Source organism: Heliangelus exortis, chromosome 21, assembly GCF_036169615.1.
Source record: "Heliangelus exortis chromosome 21, bHelExo1.hap1, whole genome shotgun sequence".
Classification (NCBI taxonomy): Eukaryota; Metazoa; Chordata; class Aves; order Apodiformes; family Trochilidae; genus Heliangelus; species Heliangelus exortis.
The window spans coordinates 8,977,383-8,997,337 of record NC_092442.1 but is presented as its reverse complement, the minus strand read 5'-3'; the positions used below and the strand labels follow the sequence as shown (position 1 = coordinate 8,997,337).

At 39.8% G+C, this 19,955-nt stretch overlaps 1 protein-coding gene across 21 annotated transcripts in view; it reads left to right on the top strand.

Annotated features, from left to right (window-relative positions):
- The first annotated feature begins 1,297 nt into the window (after positions 1-1,297).
- Positions 1,298-19,955, top strand: part of BCAS3 (BCAS3 microtubule associated cell migration factor) — a 310,770-nt gene continuing 292,112 nt past the window's right edge. For 18 of the 21 annotated variants that reach the window (XM_071765297.1, XM_071765287.1, XM_071765283.1 and 15 more), the window contains exons 1-6: positions 1,299-1,420; positions 2,804-2,891; positions 4,958-5,012; positions 6,759-6,831; positions 8,516-8,622; positions 15,833-15,914. In XM_071765297.1, the coding sequence (XP_071621398.1) occupies positions 2,821-2,891; positions 4,958-5,012; positions 6,759-6,831; positions 8,516-8,622; positions 15,833-15,914 (388 nt within the window). In that variant the 5' untranslated portion in view covers positions 1,299-1,420; positions 2,804-2,820. Of the gene's footprint in view, positions 1,421-2,583; positions 2,685-2,803; positions 2,892-4,957; positions 5,013-6,758; positions 6,832-8,515; positions 8,623-15,832; positions 15,915-19,955 lie in introns of those variants that run through there. The other 3 variants (XM_071765279.1, XM_071765288.1, XM_071765280.1) reach the window with 3 other exon arrangements.

The following is a 19,955-nucleotide window of genomic DNA, read 5'->3' as shown; positions in this document are numbered from 1 at the left end:
GGCAACAAAGCTTTGCTGTAACTGATGTTGAAATTTTGCAGTGGGTACCTGGGGGTGAGCAGTATCTAGAGACTGGCAGCAGCCCTCTAGACTTACCTAGCAACAATCTGTGCCACAAGCTAAGTTAATAATTGTTTTCAATTTAACCTCATGACATTCAACCTTTTCAAGAGGATTGGTCACAGTAAAGATGCTGATGGAACACATTAATTAGATGAGTGTCTGTGTTGCTCCTTAGTAGGCAGTAAAGGACTGGAGCAGTTCTCCCAGTGGTTTTGTTGTTTATAGAAGCAAAATTTAAATTTTCATCAAATTCTGCATCCTTCATGACCTCATGCCTCCTTCTCCCATATCCTCACGGTGGTTGTAGAGGGGTGTCTGTAGCTGGAGGGGCTTTTTCCAATTTTAATGAACGAATAACCTACAATTTTTCCTGGGAAAGCTGCTGCAGGTGGTCAGGTTAAACACTGAGCTTTCAACTTGTTTATTCTTCTGAAACCAAGCGCCAGTATGTGGAAGAACAGAGTTGTGCATCATCAACAACCTGAAAGCCTGCGTGAATTGCATCACCTCTTGGGAAAAAAAACCTTGTGGGACCACCGCTCTCCTTTATTTATTTATTTATTTATCTATTTATTTACTTTTTCTCTAGAAGACAATTCTGTCAGGCAACTTAAAGCTGAGAAGCCGCTGTCTACGATGAGAGCCACAAAGGAGGGTTCCTGCTGCTCTACCCTCTTCATCGAGGCTATAGGTTTTTGGATTTTTTTTTTTTTTTTTTTTTTTTTGACGCTTAGGTAATACCTTTTGCTTACGGAAGACGCCCAGAACAGGTGTCCCCATCCTGACTTTCAGAGACCATCAACCAGAGCCTCAGCCTCCCCGATGGAAACACGAAGAGCTTCCTGCGATCCAAGCGCCTCACCCTGAGGGAACGGCCACCTCCTAGCACCCCTCCGCTTGGAGCAGCCATGCCGAAAACACAACATTTCTGCGAGAAAACTTCTCCCCACCCCTGAGGAACCGGAGGCGTCGCGGCTGAGGGAACCCCCACCCCTCAGCGCCCTCCGCGCCCTGAGGTGACGGAACAACCACGGGAGGGAGGGCGGGAAACAGCGGAGTGACGCAACAGCCCGTCGGCAGCTCTCGCGAGATCTCGATGTAAACAAAGCTGTGGGGGGGGGTGCAGCACCCGCCGCCTCTCGCCCTCTCAACCCATCCCGGGGCGCAGCCGCCCTCAGCCCTCCCCCGTCGGCCCCGCCCACCGCTGGAAAGCGAGGCGCGGATTGGCCGGCAGCGGGGAGCGGCCCGCCCGCGGAGCGCTCTGATTGGCTGTCAGCGCGCGGTGCGCTGGGTGTCATCCCCCGTGGGGGTCCCAAACACTGTCAGTGAGGAGAGCGGCGCAGGGCAGAGGCGGCGGGTGAGGGGACGGCGCGGGAACGGGGCCCGCACCCACGGGACGGGGCCCTGCACCCACGGGACGGGGACGGAGAACGCTGGGAGAGGGCTGTGGGGCCGGGCCGCGGGTTCTGGGGGTGTTTTGTGGCCGGCGCTGAGAGGGAGTGTGGGGATGTGAGGCCGCGTTGGGGCTGAGGCGCTGAGGGGAGGCGCGCGGGGGGCCTGAGGGAGCCTGAGGGAGCGAGCGGCGGGAGTCCGGGAGGGTGCGGGGCCTGTGGGGAAGGGCGGGCGGTGGGGCTGGGCGCCTCCCCGGATGGCCGCGGCCTGATTCATGGGGCGGGCGGGGAAGAGGACGGGCAGGTTGGAGGTTTTGTTTTGGAGCAGGTGGCTGAGGGGACTGAGGGCTTCCCCGGCCGCCCCCTTCCTGGGGCCGGTGCTCCCGCTCGGCAAAGCCTCAGGTGCTGCAGCTCCTCAGGTTGTGGGAGCTGTGGTGCAGGTGACAGCACTCAGAGCAGTGAGGAGAGGCTGGCGCGGGTGTCCCGCTGGATTAGGGCATAACATAAAGGGTTATTTTATCCTCTGTATGCTTATTTTTCCTCTTCTAAGGTTGGCTGGCTTGTGTGTGAAACTTCAGTTGTGTCGCTGAGTGTTTTGTTCCTAATTTCTGTGGGGCTAAGTGTTTATTCTTGCCTGGCCCTCACAAAGGCTGCCCAAACATGAAATGATGCTGGTAACAAACCCCACGTTGGGCGTTTGATTTTTCTGTCACTTTATGTACTGGTTCTTGCTTTGGGTTGAGGGGGGGACAGCAGAGTGGCTGAATGGTGGACTGAAGAGGTGGCTGGATTCAAGTGGGGCTTTTTTGCCTTTAGAAATGTTATGCTGACTGCTCACATGGGGAGGCAGGAGTGTGAAGAAAAAGCTTAGAGGCAACACTTTAAAAAGCTGCCATAAAAAAAGCAGAATGTGTTCCATCATGCTTTTTGTGTTAGCTTCTTTGTTACCCATTCCATTTTTTCAAGGGCGTAGTACTCCGGAATTGTGATTGTACATGATTTTTATGTAATTATTTCATAACAAGACAGCTTATTAGTAAATAAAGTTCTTGTATGATGCTGGTAACTGTGTACTTGTACCTCTATCTTTAACCTACAGGTTGAAGCAGTTTTTCTACTTTAACTTACAGCTCTGTGTTCTTGCTTTGCTGTCACACACATTGCAGGAGCTGTAATGGTTTAGGCGCTGAGAAAAGTTGTTTATGGGGTCATAGCCACAGGCTGACTTGTGTAGGTCAAATTTCCTTCTTCAACACCTTTTTTGGTCATCCTGAAGTTTATGTCAGGAACCGAGGTAATAAATAATCCTGATAAAAATCATTATTGAGAAAGAGATGTGTTTCCTACAGGTGTCTGCACAGGAGCGATGGCGACAGAATCTCCGCGCCGCCCCAGTCGCTGCACTGGAGGAGTGGTGGTTCGCCCACAAGCTGTCACGTAAGCACCCTCTAGAAGAATAGCCCTCCTTTAAAGATTTTCTGTTTTCTTGTGGAAAAAGAACCCGAATTTCCTTTCAAGTGGCTCTGAGGGGTGGTGTTGGCAGTACAGTGCTGTTGCACTGTGTATTTTCCAAAAAGATAAAGCAAACAGATGTTGCGTTCCTGCCTCCTAGGACTGTGCAGGACAAGCTGTCTCCCTGAATGAGGTGGTTTGGGTTTGTTCTTCAAAGTTGTGTGTTTTAAAGATGAGTATCTTGCAGTGTTTTGTTTGTTTGCTGTACAATCCCTCTGCTAGCTGGAGATCAGGGATTGCAGGCTCCTTCCTTAGACCAGAAGGAGCTTGCTACCCATGTTCCTTTCTTGCTGTTCTTTTCAAAAGTACTTCATCACAGGGATGGATGTGTTAAAACATACAGGCATATTAAAACACACAGGCCTGTCATTAAAGTCCTTCAGTAAGTGAAATTATGGATTCTAACCTTTTTTTTTTGCTTAAGAGTACAAAACCAAGAACAAAGGGAGAAGCTCCTTCTCCCAGTCAGAGCCCATGAGACCAATTTTTTTCCTTTCGCATCCTTATTTTCATTGGGTATTCAACTCCAGATTTTTTTTTTTCTTCTTCTTTGGTGATTTTTTTTTTTTGAAAGTAGTTTTAATGTATCTTCTTGAAAGTTTTTCAGCTTCTGAGAAATTTAGAGTACATACACAGAATAAAACGTTTCCAAACATCAGCTTCGTTTCAAGGTGTATTGTGAGGGGTGAAGGGAAAAAAAAGTACTCACTTGATGAGTTGAAAAATGAAGACAGGATGACTCCTGCTGTCAGGCATTCACGTGAGAGCTTCAAACACTATTTAATACTATGCCTGCAGACAAGTATTATTGTTAGGTAATAAAAGACTGAAGGTATACAGAGACAGTCTTGGTGACCTACATAAATCAAAGAAGAATCAGCAGCAGAAACCACAGCTTGTTGGTAAGGCCTCATCTTAAAGCACTAAGACAACTTTATTTGATGCAGTAACCCTTGGATTGCTGAGGAGCATCTAGTCATGAGCTGGAGTAGGCTTTCTAAAATTTAAAATTCTATGGTTTAGACCATTTGTTTAGAAACCTTTGGTTTTGGAGAGGAGTCAGCCAGCTAGAGCTGATCCAGGAGTTTTATTTAGCATTTAGCTTGAGGGATCTGCTGTGTTTCTGTGTATAGGGCAGAGTTGTAAGATACTGCACACTACTGAAAGAAGCAGGGAGAAAGCCTGTGTGCCTGTGGACATGAAAAGTCTACATTTCCTAGCCTACAATTTTTCCTTGTAGCTATTAAAAATCTTGAGTTAGCACAGGAAAAATGGTGACCAGTATGAAACAATTTTTAAATTTGTTTTGAAAAATTGTTTCAGACTTCATGAAGGTAGTTCTGGTGTCCAGCATGTTTCAGTATTACTCATGGCAGAAAGCACACACTTTTTGGGTAGTTTCAACACCATCTGTCTGGTGTAGTCAGCCCACACTGTAGGTTGCTCAGCAGTTACACAAGAGACTCACTACTCTTGCAGGGATAAGCTAATAAAAGCATTAGTTGAAATCTACCAGAACTAATGTATCTTGCAGTATATACAATACTAAATCATTGTTGCTAATGAACTTCCAAGAAAAAATAAGCTTCCCAAGATATAAAATCTTACCTGAAAATACCTCTCCTTACTGTTCTTAGTGTTTTCTTCCACCTCCTGTGCCTGAGCACTACCACTTCATCATTGCACATAATGCATGTGAGGCCTTAAAGCTCAAGCCCTTTGCTCAGGTCCTCATTTTATACTTTCCCCCTCTTATTTCATGTCCAGTTATCACTTAGCTTTTTGCAGACTTAAGGCCACTACTTATGTTATCAGAGTGTTTGGCAATATGTTAAGTAACTGCATTGCATACTTAGTATCTTCCTTTGTACTCTTTTTTTTTTTTTTTTTTCCCCTGATGATACGTCTTATTTAAGATGTTCATGACTTTCTTAACTTAAAACTGAAAAATTTAAACTTCTTATAGTTAAAATTCTCCTTCTTTTTTCAAGGGAACAGTCGTATATGGAAAGTGTTGTCACGTTTCTTCAAGATGTTGTACCACAGGTAGGTGTAGATTTTTAAGGCTTTTTTTTCTTTTTTTTTTTGTGTACAAAGCAGTTGAATCAGATGGCCTGAAATAGCATTGAGAAAATTAAAATTTTTTGGTTTGTTTTTTGAATGCGGATCTTGAGACTTTTGAAAGTGTGGACTTTGTGCCATCTGAAAATTGGGCCTTCAGATTTCCTCTGATAAATAATAATGTAAAGTCTTAGCTACACACCAGTTGAAGAATTGAGGTACAAATGGCAGGAAGAAGATGAGCCTTTTCCTATGATAATTTTTGGCAATGGAATGGTAGAGGATGGGAAAGACTGGGTGTAACACTGCCTCCTACAAACATGATTTTCTGTGTTGTAGCACAAACCATGGCTGGACTGGTTAGAGCAACTTGGTAGACACCTTTGTCACCTCAGCTTTTGTCATTGGCTGGAAGGAAAGTCTGCCTTTCCTCTTTTCCTTCCCCTTTTTTAAATCTTTTTTCCTTAACTTGCCTCAGAATGTCCTGGCTGCTGTGGGACTGAGGAGCTCTGCCTAACCTGCTGTTCTCCAGGATGCTGAGTTTTGTAAAACTAAGTCCTTACTCTGCTTTTTTAAATGTTTGTTTTGTTGGTTTTTTTTTTCTTCATTTCTGTGATCTTCTCTGGACAGTAATGACAATGCTTATGTCTGCTCTTGGTCATAGTTTTCACAAGCAGCAGCAAAATGAAACTGGAATTGTCATTTGTTGTTGTTCATGTGTTGTTCATGGGCCTCTCAGGAGCAGAGGGAAACTGTTTTTTTCTTCCTCCTTGAGAGGGCAGTGGTGGAGAAGCACAGCAGTTAATTCTCTGTAGGCTCAAGAGACTGTCTTGGTTCTTATTTGAAGGATTATCTTGGTTAGTTAGGCATGAGTTTCCTCAAGATAATACAAGAAACTTCCTCTCACTAGTACAAATTTGTGAAATGCATTTTGGACTTGTGGTCAAAATTAAAAATAGTCCAACTTTCATTTAAGAGGTTGCAGTGTTCCACATACCCCCCTGTTTTTTCCCCTCTAGCTAAAGGATACAGTCTGTGTTTTGTTTTACAAATCAATTTGCCTTGGGAGCATGGAATGTGATTTGTTTTGAAAAGTAATACCCACACTTTTTTTTTTTTTTTAAATTTATATTTTTAGTTCATGTTATTGCTTTTCTGGCACATATAAATTGATTATTCAGGCTTTTTCCATATTTAATCCAAAGTACTGCACAGTGTTTTGTTACCATTCATTTGGAAGTGGTGGTATTTCTACTGCAGTTCACGTTCTTGCTACCACAGCTTCTCCTGAGAACTGTAAAACTTGCAGCTTGGAAACACCACAAGTCTCCTTCAGAGTTTCTTTTTGTAGTGGGAGTCTGTAGAACACAGAACTGAAACATGGATCTGTTCTTTCTGTTTATTCTCTTAACTGGCTATATTTGAGATGTCACAAATACTACATGTCAGTAAAATAAGTTAGGTAGTAAAGGTCTCATTCTTCAGTCTTAGTTACAAAGTTAAGTCAATTAAAGAGAATTTTAAAAGTAAAAATGCCTCACATGAGAACCTGATATTGAACTATGTTAGTGAGGTGTTTGTTGCTCATGGAACCATTCACTTTTGAAACAAAACCTCACAGGAATCCTGCTGCCAGTAAGAAACATTTATCTAACTTATATTTCCTCCTATGGGCTGTAGAGGGTGGGGAAAAAAGGTGTTAAGGTTTCACATCTTTTGCTTTCCCCCCAGGCCTACAGTGGTACTCCACCAGAAGAGAAGGAGAAGATTGTTTGGGTCAGATTTGAAAATGCAGATTTAAATGGTATGTCTTTGTTTTCTCTCACTTTTTTTTTTTTGTTTTTAAATTGTATTTTTGGGTCCATGGCCAATAATTCCTGTCAGTTCTATCAGTGACCATTGTTGGCTCAGAGTTAAGCATTTCATTTCCGTGTCCCAGACAGACCAAATTCTCAGGGAATAACTGCACTCTGTATTTACCTAGCAAACAGAGCAAATAGGCCCTCTGACTTCATCTGGAGGCAAACTGAGGCTTGCTCAGAGAGAGAGGCAAATCCAAAACAAAGTCCATTTTGTTTCCTTAAGGTAGCTGAACACAAAGCCTACAGCTGCACTTGTTTCACTGTTTTGTTTCAAAGCCAGATTATCTCCCTGTCAGTCCTGTCCCAGGTATATTTGCTGTGGTGTGACAGAATTCAAAGCTGCAAAGGGAGAGTTGTTGAGGAAAATTCTGTGGTGTCTTACAGGGAAATAGAGCAAAGCCACAAAATATTAATAAAATGTAATTTGTTTATCACTTCCACTGTATCTTAAATTCTTGACAAAGACTACTGAACAGATCTCCAGCCTTTTTAAGAGAAACTGCTGATTCTTACAAACTTTTGCTAGGAGTATCTTTAAGATCCTCTTAGATCTGAGCTGTTTTACCTGTCTATCCCTTTTTTTTGAATAAGGAAGGTAAGGGACTGAAGGAGAGGTGGTTGAAAGCTCCTATAGAGAAGCTACTTCTTGAATGGATTGACATGTTGGAATTGTTTGTGGTGCATGGTGTTTGTGCTTGTTGTAGCAACTTTGGGAATTAAGGGACTCAATTTCTGGACAGCAGTAGATTTAAGTTTTTCACCTTGTCTTTCATCACCCTAAACATTTCCACTCTTTCATGCTTGTAGTGAGCTTCTATTCATCCAGTCATGGTTGAAAGTGTAGTTTTAGAGAGCTTTACTCAAAAGCTTAGTATTTCAATGTATTGTAGAACTTTTATTTGTGGAGATTTTCTAAATTTGGTAAGGTTGATGCAAAGATGACATAGTATCAGGGAAGAGTTTTGCCCAGCCTGTGCATTTGTAATTTCTTTATATTTGTAATTTCTTATTGTAATTTGTATTGTAATTTCTTCTAATATTGGTCTTTATTTTGTTGGTCCTATGCAAATTTTTCCCTCTTTGAAAAGTTTGACATATTTTATTAGTAACTGGAGAAAGAATTGCAGAAGTTTTTGGAGGGTTTAGTGACAACCTATATTATACCCCAGAAACTTTTACTCCATTTTAAATTTTAATGCTTTCTCTCTATGGGACTTTAACAGGTCTATTATTAATATTTCAGTGGCTAAATATATTGGCTAAATATAAATATAAATAAATATAAATTTATATAAATATAATATAATATAATATATATATAATATAAATATATAAATATAATAATATATATAAATATATAATATATAATAAACATATAAATATATAATATATATAAGTATATATATAATATATAATATAAATATAAATTATATAAATATAAATATAAATATTGGCTAAAATAATATTTCAGTGTTGTTCCAGCATGAAAATTTAAGCCACTTTGCTTGCTTTTAGTTGAAAACAAAGGGAATATGCATTGAGAAAACACTTTCTAGTGTAGCTGATGCCAGCCATAGCTGATCCTAACCTGTTACTGATGGCTTTTTGTATTTACACCCAATTTAGATACATCAAGGAATATGGAATTTCATGAAATCCACAGCACAGGGAATGAGCCCCCGTTACTGCTGATGATTGGGTACAGTGATGGAATGCAAGTCTGGAGCATACCTGTAAGTACAGAGCTCACTCCTGTGCCAGAGGCCTTTTGTTTGTAGTGCTGTGTGATTACTTTTAATATTTTACTTTTAATTTTTCCTGTTGAAGTGGAAGGAGCCAGCATTTACCATCAATGTTAATGTTTGTGTGTAATAAGCTTATCTTAAGATTAATTCTGAGCATAAGTCAAACACTTCACCTCATGTACCTTCAGATTTGAGGGTTTTTTACAAATTATTTCTGCTAAGTAAATTTTCAGACTTGAATTGGGGGGAGTGTTTGACATTTTGGAGCAGTTTGTATCCCAGTAAAGACAGAAGTCTCTTTAATGTACAGAAAGGAATAAGAGTGGAAAAGTATGAAAAGAATTTGTTTGTCCCAGAAAGTTAAATGCAGAAATGGAAGTATGACAATATTAATAGTATTTTACAATCACATGTTTGTCATGTACATGATTTGCAATTTTAATTTTATTAAAGTCTGTCTGTGCATATGGGTTTGATTTCATGCTGTCATACGTACACCCTGCAGTTTGTGCTTCAGAGTTGTTTATGAGCACATGGTCTTAATTTGGGGAATTTCCCCCTAATTTCTGGAAACTAAAGAATACAGTTTAATACAGTAGGTCATAAAATTCTTAACTTAAAAAAAAAAAAGTCTCATAACACCTTGTCCTTCAAAATAATGTAGGGAAGATGGAGTTCTTTCCCTTTGTAAAATACGTTGTTTTTTTAGAAATACATAAATTTTTAAATATCTTTTTGGTTAGCTGTGTAGGACATGTTTATTTACTAGTAGCTCAGAATACTAGAAAATAATACTAATTTGTACAAAAAAAGCTAAGTTAAATTGAGTTTCCCTGGAGTGTGGGAGAGCTGCCTTTTCCCCTCCTGATTTCATGTTGTTAGCTGGAGAGGAGGAAGAAAAACTGCTGAGCTCTTGCTTTTGAAAGAAGGTTTAATAATGATGGACTAAGACCTAGTGTACTTCACCAAATTTCAGAGTTTGTTTAGTTACATTTTACTAAAATTTAGGTATTCTAATAAAAATATAGGAGCGTTTAAGCCAAAACATAGGAAATGTAACCTGCTTGAATGTCCTGAGAAAATGTTTCAATCTAATTTTCAGGGCTTTATTTTTAATGGAAGATGAACCATTGGACTGTGGGTTGGGTTGTTTGGTTGGTTGTTTTTTTTTTTTTTAAACTCTGCCTTCCATTGGAATGACTTTGCAATACCAAGAATGGCTTTATAGTATGGAATTAGTTTTATGCACTCTTGTGAAGATTGATCAGTGGTCTATTAGTGTGCAAGTCACTAAAATGGTTCAGAAAGGGTTTGCTTTGTTCTTCGGCGTGTATTACAGCAAACAAACATTAGGTGTCACTAAGATACTGAGCTAAGAGAGGAGATCCAGCTGCAGCAGTACCGGGGCTACAGCACAAGTTGATCAATTAGTGAAGATGCTTCGAGGAGTTACACAGACTTAAGATGATGAATTTTGATAAAAGAGCTTAATTTATCCCGCTGAAATATTCTTATCCAAAGGAACATGTGTGTTCTGAAAAACTGATGGAAAGCACATTGTGCTGGGTCTTGTGGCTGCTCTGTGACAAGAAGAGCTTTGTGTCTGGGAGAGATTATTTTGGTTTTGTTGTTTTTTCCCCTCTGTGTGTGTGTCTATGTAACATGCCCTTGCTTTGTGGTTAGGTGAGAGTGCTGTGCATCCCTCCTAAGTGACTTTCTGTGTCTGAATCAGTGTCTCTGTCAGAGCTATCTGTACTGATGCCCTTGAGAAATTCCTTGTGAGATGGGATCTTAGGTGTATAAGGAAAGCAAGAATGAAAGAACTGAGTTTCAGTTCTTTGGTACATGAACAGATTACACAAGATAATCTGCATTAGCTGTCTGCATTTAAACTCATACCCATGGCACACTACAGGAAACATCAAATAATTTGATGGAGATTGCTTTAATTTGGTTTAATATTTTGGTTTTTAATATTTAATATTTTGGTTTAGTATTTTTCATTTTTGTCTTTCTCCCCACACCCTGTCTGAATTAGCAGTAAGTTAGACCACAAAATGTTAGCCCTTCAGTTGTATATTCTGTGAAATTCTGAGGCCACATCCAGAGAGGTACAGCTTTGACCTGTGCAATTGCTGTGTGTTGGTATAATTTCAGTCTCAGAGTAGTTCCTTTGTTACTAAGATGGTCTTGGAGAGTTTCTCAGATTGGCAGTCTTTACATCAATTTAAAATATCTTTTTGGAGCAGCATTTGTATATCCAACAAATCTGGAGGTACAGAACATAACCTGTGTTGGTTTTTTTCCATGTTGTTATTTCTTCATCTCATTTTCTTGCTTACACAGTCTGATTAAAGTAAAACCTGGCAGTTCTGCAACTGATTTAATACCTAGAGTTTGTTTAGCACCACTTTTGTGTCTTTTGGTACTACAGAAGCCTTTCTTCTCCATCTTGCTGAGTATTTAGCCTGTAATTAGGCAACATAATTCCAGTTAAGAAAAAAACTCTGGGTCTCTGCAGTTTAAAAACCTTTCAGTCTGGAAAAAACCAACAATTTGACATTTATGTGCAAAAACATGCTCGGTAAGGCTATTATCTGTAGCATTGTGCTTTTTATTCATACAATTGAACCTCTATTCAGCACTTAATAAAGTAATGTGTTGCAGGCAGTCCAGTTTGTGTCTGAGTGATTATGAAGTGTTTATGACAGCTTCTAAGCTGACACTCTCTGTAATGGTGTTACATTGACTTCTAAACACCTTTGCAGTCTGCCTCCAGGAGTGTGTGTGTCTCTTTGCAGTCTGAGTGGTTTCACATTAACATCTCCTTGGAGTAAGATCTTTGACTACAGAAGTGTTACTTGCAAATGGAAGATACCATTAGGGCTGCTTCAAAGGGCTAAAATAATGTTTGGACTGCTGGGTGCTGGAGTAAGGGCTGGGGTTTTGAAGTGCAGTGTCTAAATCTGTATTGCATAAGAGGAAGGTGTCCATCCAAATGACTTTTCTTTGATCTTTGTTTTGAAATGGGGGTGGGAAGGTTAAAAGTGTTCTTAAAATATGCCCTGCTAAGTGGGGAGAAATCTGGGAATACACAAAAGTATGACTAGAAGTCCTGTCTGATAATTGTGCAGTGTAGTTCTGTGTTTTGTTTGGAATTTGTGTTTCCCTTGCTCCCAGTTTCATGTTTCAAATACAATTGGAACTGATTTCTGCCTGATGTGGTTTCCAAGTATCTGTTCTAGATGTTCCTGTTCAGGGGAATGCATGTTGGCTGCTTTTGTGGCAGATAATTTTTTTTTTCATTGTATGCTGGAAGCTTCAGAAGTAGAAAACTCATCTTAATTTAGTGCTTCATGCTATAATTAAAAAAGAATGATCAGGCTTGGGTTGAATAAAGTAGGAACTACCAAAGGGAAGTTTTAATAATGAGCACAGCTGTATATTTAGCAAGAAATACTTAAAGGCTGTGGTGCAGTGATGCTGCCACAGACTGATGGGACGTGTCAGCCTTCATGGTAGGTGACTTCTCTGTGGAGACCTCTGGAATGCAGAGGACTCATTGAACAAGGATGGCATCATGCACTGCCATTTCTTTATTCCCAGACCTTCAATTTCTTTAAGTGCTGCTGTCAATAGCACTGAATTTTAAAAGTTGTTTATTTCTTTTTTTTTTAAATGGCAGTTGTACAGCAGATGGTGTGTTTACATAGGTGTATAGATGGGTGGATAGGGGAAGTCACTTCCATTTTGTTCTCTCCATTGTCCATCAGAAGCCCTCTGTCTGGGGTTTCCATGTGGTCTTTAGTCCCTTTGTAATTCTTTCCCTTTTATAGCTGGGAAGAGGACTAATCACTTATCACATAGTAAGCTGTGATCCTTTTTCTGTCCAGACCTCCTCCTGCTGGAGGGTGCTGCTCTTAGGGATTGTATTAGCCACTTGGCAAAATGCAGTAATGACCTGACCTAGTAACCCTGAAAAACATCTATGGACTTTACAAAGCATCTATGCAAATCATTTTCTAAAGCTTTGGCTTTCTCCCCTGCCAATGGTAGCAGTGTGTAAGAAACTGAATGTTTTTACGTGCATTAAGTGGCTGCAGAACTGCTGGAAGTTATTTTTAAACTCATATTTTACCCTGCATCAGCAGGAAAAAAAGAAAATCATGTATAACAACCTTTGGAAAGGATGTGGTGAGAGGTATCAAAGGAGTCCAAATGGCATTCCCTGTGGCTTTCCTTGGGTGGGGTCAAAGCTAAAATGAAGACTGATGTAGGGTTTTTTCACCTGTATTCTGCCTCCATCCCACATTGTGTGTGTCATTCTGGTCTTTCTGTAGAAATGCCATGTTTAAAAATAACACAAAGCTGTCCTCCTAACTAGCATATTACTGGGAGTCTGCAGCCTGATCATGCTAAAACTCCTCAAAATGTGTGACAAAGTGAGAACATTGAAGGAACTGTAACCAAAACCATTTCTAAGGTTTCATTGTTTTTTAAATTCCATCACTGTTCTTGTAATTTTAAATGCTAGATACAATTTCATACTGAATTCAGTCACTAGAGTAGATACCTTTAACATTCTTTGAACATCTAAATTACTATAATCTCTATAATTAGATATTTGTTTTGAGTGGACTGTTTTAATTTCTAAACTAAAATGATAAAACCAGTCCTTTTACTTAGCCCTTCCTTGTTCTCTCAGTAACAAGATGACTGGTGTAGTCTTTAACCCAATGTTATTTTAGCAAGCAGATTTGTGGTGATAATCTCTCAGTTGCTTGTTATCATGTTACATCATACCATGATCATCTAGATAATATTTAAAACATATCAGAATATTAAAAAACCCACACCCTGTGCTCTGTGACATTTTTTTTGTATACAACCAGCTTGCTTTTATGTAGTTGCAAAGTGGTTTAAACATTGAGTTTCAAACTTTGTTTCAGTTTGCTGTTCACTTGACTTTTTTTTTTTTTTTTACCACGTGAAAACCATTTTCTATGGTTGGAAACTATTAGTTATCCTTAGTGTGAACAAAACTTCCTTTGTTCTGTTGTTTTTTATGGGTGCAAACTGGTGTGCTCCAAACAATACAGCTCTGTCATCAAAAATTAACCAGTGCTCCAGATTTCGGGCCGCTCGTATTTTCAGCGGTAGCTCAAGACGTCAAGTGGAGGAGAGACTTCTTCCTCTTTCAGTCTGTCATTATTGGATGAAAGTGATGAAGATTTCACTGGGGTTTTGAATTGGGGTGTTCTTTCCTTGCAGCCTTCCATGTAGGTCTGGGGCTTGTGGTTTGATACCAGGCACTGGGAAAGCTGAAGTGTTCTATCGGCCCAGCTCGGCGCCGTCATTTTGGATTCGCTCTTTCATAGAACAAGTACCTGAAGCTGCTTTTATGGCTTGATATTCAATTCTTGAAACCTGTTTGGAAATATTCTTGGCTTTTGGAATGGGAAAGAAAAACTTTTTAAGAGCTTTGAAAGCTGCCACAGGGACTCGCTACTTAGCTGGATCAAATCCAAAATGGCAGCCACAGCCGAGTTTCTTCACAGGTGCTTTTTGAAGAATTTAAAGCTCTGTTTTCAGTTCATGAAGTCTATTTATATTTTGTCTATGCTTATAAGACTGTGTAGCTCAAGGGACTGGTAATGGGGATGTGGAGCCTTTTACCTTCCACTTGCCAGCCCACATCTCACCCAAGCTGGCAGCGAGGGAGTTGTTGGCCATTTACTGATGGGGCTGGGCTTATGTTCAATGTAGTTCCTTGTCCCACTTTAGTTCCTAGTGGAATAAGTGTCCCATTCACAGAGAAGATTGGCTGTCTGTGTTGGCTGTCTCAGGAGTAAGATAAGGCCTGAACTGGCAGGAAGATCAGACTGTATAATCTCTCTACCCTGAAGATGGTGCCTTCAGGCAAAACTGAGATGTGTGGCCTCAGCAATAGTAATAAAGTTTTGTGTAAGCAAACAAGGAATAACCAAGCTCTTACTATTTCATGGCACACAACAAAGTCCAGTGCTTTGTGTGATTTCCTGCTTATATAGAATAGTTAAAGATATACAATTTAAATTAAAAAAAAATCTCTTAAACCCGCTTTTTTGTGGAGCTATGATTGATGTAAGTATTGGTGTTTTAATCTGATCCACATTGGAGTGTCATATCCAGATTTTTTGGTAACTTTTTACTGAAGTTGACTTTTTCTGTACAAATGAGATGGCAGTAGTTGGGTGGGATCTTTTATTTTCATTTCAAAAGCTGCAGTGGAGTTACATCTTAAAAATGGCTAAAGCTCTGATACTAAATAATGAGGTCAAGGTTATGATTGGAAGTCAGCTAAGAGTCTGAAGTACTGTACTTATGATCTCTTGGTCAAACAGTAGTAGGATTTTAACTTTTTGAATGTGTGACCTGAAGTGTAGAAAGAAATGGGAACAACTATAAAATGACATTCCAAAAAGCTAAGTTGGATTTAAAGTTTATTGATTCATAAGAACCTTGTTCCAAATTGCATTCACTTCTGATTTTGTAGACTGCTTGTTTGGCAAAACCTTATGCCAACGTGTTGGCTACATTCTGAGGCTCATTACATCTGTTTTAAGTTGTTGGTTATTTGGAAATGAGCTTCATAATGTTTGCCATTTTTGTAAAGTTTGACATTCCAAATCAGATCTGTTACCAGACAGTTAGGAAAATGCACTCTGACTGACCACTTACAGGAAGCCTGGAAATTCTTTTTAGCTGCTTCTGGCTTAATCTTTTCAAGATTGCCATTAGTGACAAACATAATTAGTTTGACCCCCCCCCCCCTTTTTAAACGTAATTTTCACACTTGGAGAATATGGAACGTACCAATATATCAAATTCTGTCATCTTTTACCACTGATATTTGCCACCCTTGACCATTGGTTAGTAGGTATTTTGCTCTGAAACATGCACTGTGTAGAATAAATGCTTGTGCTTCTGTTTCCTGAGTTTTTTAGTTCATTTTAGGCAGCAGTCAGCTTTCAAGCCTTGTTTCTTTTAAACTATGCAGTGTCATTAATAGTGAATTGCAGAAAAGCAATGTCTTAGCACCTTTCTTACCTCCCCACTGTATCATGTCTTCCTGTCTACTTTCCTACTACTAAATATATATATTTTTATAGGTATGTGTGTTTTTACATTGTCTGTTTCTAATTCATGTGTCTTGCAGATCAGTGGTGAAGCTCAGGAGCTCTTTTCTGTCCGCCATGGTCCAGTTCGAGCTGCACGGATTTTGCCAGCTCCACAAATCAGTAAGTCTGGATTTCTGTGGTTCATAATCAAGCATAATTTTTTATGTTTTTTTTACAGATCATTGTCCAAATTGATGCTATAACATTCTTCTTCCATTCATTTTAGGCTCTTGCCTTCATAGCTTTCTACAAGTATTACTTTTTCCCTTCTACTCTGTAACCCATTGCTTTCTCCATTTTAATGTTCAGATTTTAGCTTTGATGCTGCTATAAATGATCATGAATTAACTGAAGAGCCTGTGAGTTCTGTTCTAGCAAAACAGGGCTTTCTGATTTTTCAGTATACTAAATTACACTGCTTATGAGCTCCTCCAAACTCTCTTTCTGTGTCTAAGTTGCATATATTTATTAACTGACAATGATAGTTAGAAAACCGTTCAAATTAGCTCCTATTAAATTAAGTCAAACCTTTTAAAAACATGTTTTGGTCTCTTTTTACATGGCTTGGTTTGAATAAATGTTGGATTGAAAGTACATGAATGTATCATTGACCAGTATCTGAAATCAGATAAAAGTAAAGCTGTAATAAGAGGCCTTAGATGACTAACACATGAGCTTTAATGATTCTGGAGAAAATAAAAGGAGTTTGTAAAGGAGAAGCTGATTACCATCAGTAGGCTCAAACACTATTTTACTGTAAAGCTGTAAAAAGGGAATTATTGAAAATGGGACTCTCTCAGTGGATGGATTTGGCACGTTCCTAGAAACAGATCTTCATTTGTGATAAGAAGCTCATTCCCAGGTGTGAAAGGAAAGCTCATGGTTTTAACTTGGTGACTTTACAGTAGCAGAACTTAATAGTTTGTCAACTATTTTGTTAAAATACTGAAGTCCTTTGATGTTAGATCCTCTGCTGCATCATGTGCTTCGCAGCATAATAAAGCATTGTTTCCACAGACTTATTCCATGCAGGCTTATTGCAAAGGAGACCTCCTCAAATCTGATTTTAGCAGGTTAGAAGTGGTCCTGGTAGCAGGAAGGTGGTGGAGTATCTGGAGCTGGCCTTGCACGTTGCCAGCTCGGATCCGGTGAGCTTTATTATTCCAGGCTCTGTGCCATGCTGGAGCAGTTAAATGGCTCCTGGAACTCTTCTGACCTGGCAGCCACACTGCAGTGTTCGTGCAGGGTTTCGTCTGAGCTAACAAACCAAGCAAGACCTGACCTGGCCCAGCACTGCAGTGCTTTGATGTCTCTGTGTCCGTGGCACGGTCAGCCTGCAGCCTGGATAAGATGTCCACAAAGAGTTGAGTGATTTCTGTAAAGAACACTGGAAAATGTAGACATGTGCTTTTCACTGTGGACAGTGAATATCTGCTGTTGCCTTTGATTAGTTTCTACAGCTTGCAATATAATTTGGCTTTTTGGAGGCTGGGTTTACACTGGGACCAGATTTCAGGCTCGAGTGAGGAGATAGTGTTGCATGGCTGATATTCAGAATGTGAGGGCATCTCTGTCAGGATTCTGTCAGTCTTAGAAATAAGAATACAGAGTCCTGGCACTTTGCGTGCCACATGCTGCATTATCTGCTGAGCCATCTGGTTGGCACAGCTTTTTAACTTGCCTGCCTCTTTGCTTTCAAATCTGTTTGCTGTGATTGAGTTTAGTACTTATTTATATGTATACAGGTGCCTGGCTTGCTGGGTTCTGGATTTCTCTGTCTCTTCAGATAAAACAAGCCTGCAAAGAAACAGGATTTGTTTGAAGACAAATTTATGTGACCTCGTGATTATTAAGATGGAGAAGATACTAAGTGGTTGATAAAAACAAAACTGGAACTCTAGCAGTTAAATTTAGCTACAGGAGTAGCATTCTGTTCATTATTTTAAGGGAATGTGATGGCATGCTTGTGTGCTGAAATGTAGATCAGTTATTGTCTGTAAAACCTATTTCTACACTTCAGAATTATGAAAATAAACTTCCCCAGTGAACTGCAGGAATTCAGTGCCATTTCCTAGATTATACTGCTTGCAGGACAGATGATATGATAGGCCTTTATCTCTCAATGAATTTGACTGCTTAGTGAAATAGACTGATAAGGAAATGAAAGAAAGAAATCAGAGGTACTATATAATAAAAAATTACAAACCCAGGGAACATAATGTATGAAGGACTGAAAACTGGAATTAACATGAAAAGCTAAAAATAATTGGGACGTAGCAGTTTTGCATTAGAAAATCTAAAATTATTCAAAGCTTAAATTTCCCAGCAGATTTGTCTCTCTACCCTACTGCTTACATCTTTGATTTTGGCAGAATAAGATCTGAACCTCAAAAGCTGACTGAGCTTTATGTGCAGGTATACTTAACTATAATACTTAGGTTGCTTTCTAAAGGAAGGCAGATGTGAGTTTTGTGGATATTGAAGCTTTTGGGTGGCTTAGTGGTTTTAAATTCCTGAAGGCCAAAATAATTGCAGAGTATGTATGGCAGAGGAAGCAGCCCTACAAGCTGAACAAGCAGTAGCAGTTGGCAGCTAGATTTGGGTTGGTGTAAGGGGATCATGCAGGTGTGGGTTTAAGTTTTGGTGTTTTCTAACTGTTCTGTGGCTTGTTATGGTATAATGAATGTTAATGTGTGTGGATTCCAGAAATTACAGTACAGAATTGTCAAGCTTAGCATGTAGGCCTTTTACAGATATTACAGGGAGGAATTTTGGAGCATGACATTTTAAAATACTGATTTCTTTGAAGCTGTGTGGACTGGCCTGTGTGCCACCATTTTGGTTCTGGCCATATCCCATCTATGCTTTAGACTTCAACTTTCACCATATTAAACTGTTAGACCGTTGAAGTTTTTTGAACAAGATTGAATCAAAAGAAAGTATTTCGGTCTTCTGTTAATGTGTGACTCTAGAAACACTGATCTCAAGGTAATAATGTTCCCCAGCTGCTGCTTGCAGCATTGCTGTCTTATCTCAGAGATAGATGGAGTGTGGGATGGGCTGGGAAGGTAGATGGAAATCAACTAGAGTTGGAGGGGCTTTAGGGTGATACCTTTTGAGGGATGTAAGGAACAGGTATGATGGTGCAGGTGTTGGAGAGGAACCTTGAAACTTGAAATGTCTGGTGATGCTGGGGAGTTAAGGGAGAGAAAAAAATACGATGCTTGTGGTCTGGAACATTAACCCTAAAGGAGCACCTGAAGGTCTGGGATGAGGACAGCACTTCAACACTGTTGATCAGGCATGGTATTGAGTAATGTGGTTGGAATTTGTCTGTGCAGGAAATGGAATGGGTAGAGATGCTGCCCTGAAGCTGAGGCAACAATTCACACACTATTTTTAGGGCTGACTCAAGGCTCTTTGCTTCTGTTTCAAGTAGCACATACACTTTTTTTTTTTTTTTCCTTTGAGTTCCACAAGAAAGCAGACACAAAATGGTAGTGATTAAGAAATGTTAAGGATTTTTTTTTTCTTTTCTCTGTTTATTTGTTTTTTCCAAGTAAGGAAGAAGCAAAACAGGAAGCGAAAACCACAGGCAGTGAGTGGCAGCCATGTGGCCCAGCACATTTCCATACTGGTTGGCTACCAGACTGCTATGGGGCAGGGCCCCAGGTGTAATGCAGTTTTTAAGTAGCAGATAGAAATAAGAAGGGTTTAGCTGAACAGGAGATGCAGTGCATTATTTAATGGCTGATGGAACTTGATCAGTGCAATTACAAACCAGGAAAATGCAGCCCATTGGGCATATACACTGTTGCTAAATGGGTCAGAATTTGACACTTCTGCAGTGAATTTCCTACTCGAAGGAAATGAAGGTACTTTTCATAGTTAGAGTAGCTTCTGAGTTCCTGTAAAAATCACTGAGGTCTCATTTTAATTCTTTGAAAAGGTGTGCTGTTCTGCTGCTGGCTTTGTTTCTATTATTATTGGCATTATTGAAAGGCCTTAGTAGGCCCAAGCCATATCTATTCACAGTTTCATCAGAATTACAGTACAGAAGCTGCTTTGAGCTTATGTGTGGATAACCTCTTGACTTCATAATGTTCTAAATGTTGATTTGTATAAAATTCCATTTAGCCACGGGTATTTTTTCCTGGTTTT